This window comes from Montipora foliosa, chromosome 12 (genome assembly GCF_036669935.1).
Source record: "Montipora foliosa isolate CH-2021 chromosome 12, ASM3666993v2, whole genome shotgun sequence".
NCBI lineage: Eukaryota > Metazoa > Cnidaria > Anthozoa > Scleractinia > Acroporidae > Montipora > Montipora foliosa.
Window position 1 is genome coordinate 28905249 of NC_090880.1, and position 2500 is coordinate 28907748.

The following is a 2500-nucleotide window of genomic DNA, read 5'->3' on the forward strand; positions in this document are numbered from 1 at the left end:
TCTCTCACACCTATTTAAACAATAAGTAAGAAAATGTGAAATAAGTATAGGCAATCACATGATTTTGAGTGCAATTTAGAATAAATAAGCAGGAGTAATTTTTTACAGAGAGGACCAAAATTGCACGAGCCTGTAAGGCGAATGCAATTTGTAGTCTTTGAAAAAAATTTACAAGTGCTTATTTATTCCAAATTGCACTCGAAATCATGTGATTACTTATTAACAATACACATGAAAAAATTTGAGATGGTTAAGCAGAAGAAATGCATGCGTATCACGCAATCAGGGAAAAATTGCGCCATCCAGGGCGTGTGCTTGATTTGAAAACAAGAGATTTGATTGGTTCTGACCAACCCTATTGTTTATTAGCCAATCATAATCCAGAAATTCTATGTGTAATTTGCACTGGCATTACACTTTTTGCACTGCTCTCAGCCTCAGGCAATCAGAATCTAGTAATTTTCTTCTTTGGTCTTCTTGCAGTGCAATATAGTCATTTTATGCCAAATAGTTTGCTATCTTCCCTCAAAAGTAATTATTTTTTTTATTACATAAACACCAATGAAATAGCAAGTGAGCTTTCGTGCAAAAACTTGATATCTTCACACGTGAAAAGATCACTGTTGCTATGGTTTCATATACAAATCGGGCCTTTCGATGCCTTTTGTGAAATGATTTAGTATTTCATTGGTGTTTATGTAATAAATAGAATATTATATGGCCGCTTGGAGATACAAAATTTCTCTTCTCGTGTTGAAAAATATTTCACTTGTTCGCCGCGCTCACTCGTGAAATATTTTTCAACAATCGAAGAGAAATTTTGTATCTCCGCGCGGCCATGTAATATCATTGATGTCCTACCCTGAAAGACCTGGAGACAGCAAGCAATGCATGACTAAAGCTCTGTAATCACTGATGAACCCTTAACCATAAGTGAGAACAGAAATGTTTCAACCACATACTTATAGCTTTTGTGACTTGCAGGCATCATTTTAATGCTATACATTGTAAATAAAATTAATGTAGACTTTAATAATATCTTGTTCTTTGGGTGCCAGTAAACTACATGTACCAGTATTAAACATCCTTCCCTAACCAACAAATACTGTTACTGCAACTTCTTGGAGTAATCTAGAGTATGAAGGGTTAGTTTCTAAAGAAACTGTGGTGCTGCGTCGGTGGGGAAGTAGTATACAAAAATTTGGTTTTATCAACGGAGTTGATAATGTAAATTGGCCACCGTACAGAGATTCTAAAAGCTGACGTTTCGAGCGTTAGCCCTTCGTCAGAGCGGCTAACGCTCGAAACGTCAGCTTTTAGAATCTCTGTACGGTGGCCAATTTACATTATCAACTCCGTTGATAAAACCAAATTTTTGTAATCTAGAGTATGGATGAGAAGAAAAGTGAATTTGCTACCTTTTCACCTAAAAAATCAAAGAGGTTGAAGTTGTTAAAGTACTAACTTAAAGTTAGTTTGACCCACATTTTAAGCCTTAATTAAAAAAAAAAAGACACCTGTTTATTTTAACAGGAATTTTCCTCTTTAATGGTCCACCACTACTAACTTTAAACTCTTCAGAGAGCTGGATCAAGGAGAAAAATATGATGTCAAAGACTCGCTAGTTTAAGAATGCAATGCGTGTGTACGCTTCTAAATTAATTATGCAGCACAGAAGTTTCAGGCTTTCAGACTTTTAAACTTGTGTTTTGTGTATGCAATAAGCTGCATTTACACGCTAAAGCCAGTGAGTACATGCCAATGAGATCACTTTCGCTAGATTCAACCCTCTGAGGTCCAATCGGTCAGTTTTGAAAGTGAGTAATGGCCTTTACCATGACATCCAAAACTTACATGTACACCAAAAGCAAACAGCTTAAATTGGATAAAAATAAAACCTCAAAATTTTGCCAGTCAGGTGTTAAGCCACCAAACTTTTATTAAAATCGAAAGAAAAAAAGTAAGGGAAATGATTTTTTTTTATCATAGTAGCACTTTAATCGTTGTAAAGTGAATTAATTATAATCAAGTATTGTTATTTGTCTCATGATATGGTGATGTAGCTCACAACGTTTCAACTTCATTATGCTCGTTTTTGGATGAGCAGACAGTGACCAGATCATCAGAAAATACTTGATTGTTATTGAACTTCAAGGAGTTTTTGCACTTACAATAAACTCACCTTCTGGAGGGGGAACATTAAATCCAGGATACTCGATAAAAGAGCGGCAGATATTATCACCAATCCCACTCTCCTCTTCAACAACATAATTGTCAATGTTACCATCCCCATCATAAAGATTCAAGCTTGGTTTCATTGCACGTGGTAAATAACCAGGAGGATAACCATGATATCGCATCCTATAAATGTAAAGAGGAAGATCTTCCTTGCTAAGCCCAAGTGCCTCTTTCAGGTTATCACTTATCACCCCTGCTTTGAAGCCACCAAACCGCTTCTCAGCCGATTCTTCACCATGATATCTATGTTTCAGACTTACCG

General features: G+C 36.0%; 1 protein-coding gene across 1 annotated transcript in view; it reads right to left on the reverse strand.

Annotated features, from left to right (window-relative positions):
- Window positions 1-2500, reverse strand: part of LOC137978719 (zinc finger CCHC domain-containing protein 8-like) — a 7228-nt gene that overhangs the window by 3962 nt on the left and 766 nt on the right. Inside the window, exons 1-2 of the mRNA XM_068825749.1 lie at window positions 2183-2500; window positions 1-10 (exon numbers count right to left, since the gene is read on the reverse strand). The exon at window positions 1-10 is cut by the window's left edge and continues 179 nt beyond it; the exon at window positions 2183-2500 is cut by the window's right edge and continues 766 nt beyond it. Coding sequence (XP_068681850.1) covers window positions 1-10; window positions 2183-2500 — 328 coding nt within the window. The remainder of the gene's footprint in view (window positions 11-2182) is intronic.